Genomic DNA, 348 nt, shown 5'->3' on the forward strand with positions numbered 1-348 from the left:
CCGCTCATTCTTCTCCTTATGATTCTCCTTCACCACAAAATCGTCATACAGTCTGTTCTTTCGTTTAACTTTCAACTAATGACTACTCTCCTGTATAACTTTGCTCATACATCGATTTAATCATTTATCTTCAGAAACCTAGGTCAGCTCATGGTGTCGGAGGCTCGACTGCCTGAAGCTGACCTGATCTTTTACCTGAAGCACAGCGAGATTGGCGAACTCATTAGAACTCGATCTCCAAGCCTGATTGCTAAGTACGTTATTGTACGTAAATACTAATGAGTGTGAAAATAAGTGAAATATTGATGATTTGTGGCTTACTGTGTATCTGAATTAGAATAATAAATG

At 38.5% G+C, this 348-nt stretch overlaps 1 protein-coding gene across 1 annotated transcript in view; it reads left to right on the top strand.

Annotated features, from left to right (window-relative positions):
- The window catches only part of LOC119592339, a 39,276-nt gene that overhangs the window by 34,038 nt on the left and 4,890 nt on the right, over window positions 1-348 (top strand). Inside the window, 1 exon segment of the mRNA XM_037941166.1 lies at window positions 135-254. Within this exon segment, the coding sequence (XP_037797094.1) occupies window positions 135-254 (120 nt within the window).

The sequence above is a fragment of the Penaeus monodon genome, chromosome 30 (genome assembly GCF_015228065.2).
Source record: "Penaeus monodon isolate SGIC_2016 chromosome 30, NSTDA_Pmon_1, whole genome shotgun sequence".
NCBI lineage: Eukaryota > Metazoa > Arthropoda > Malacostraca > Decapoda > Penaeidae > Penaeus > Penaeus monodon.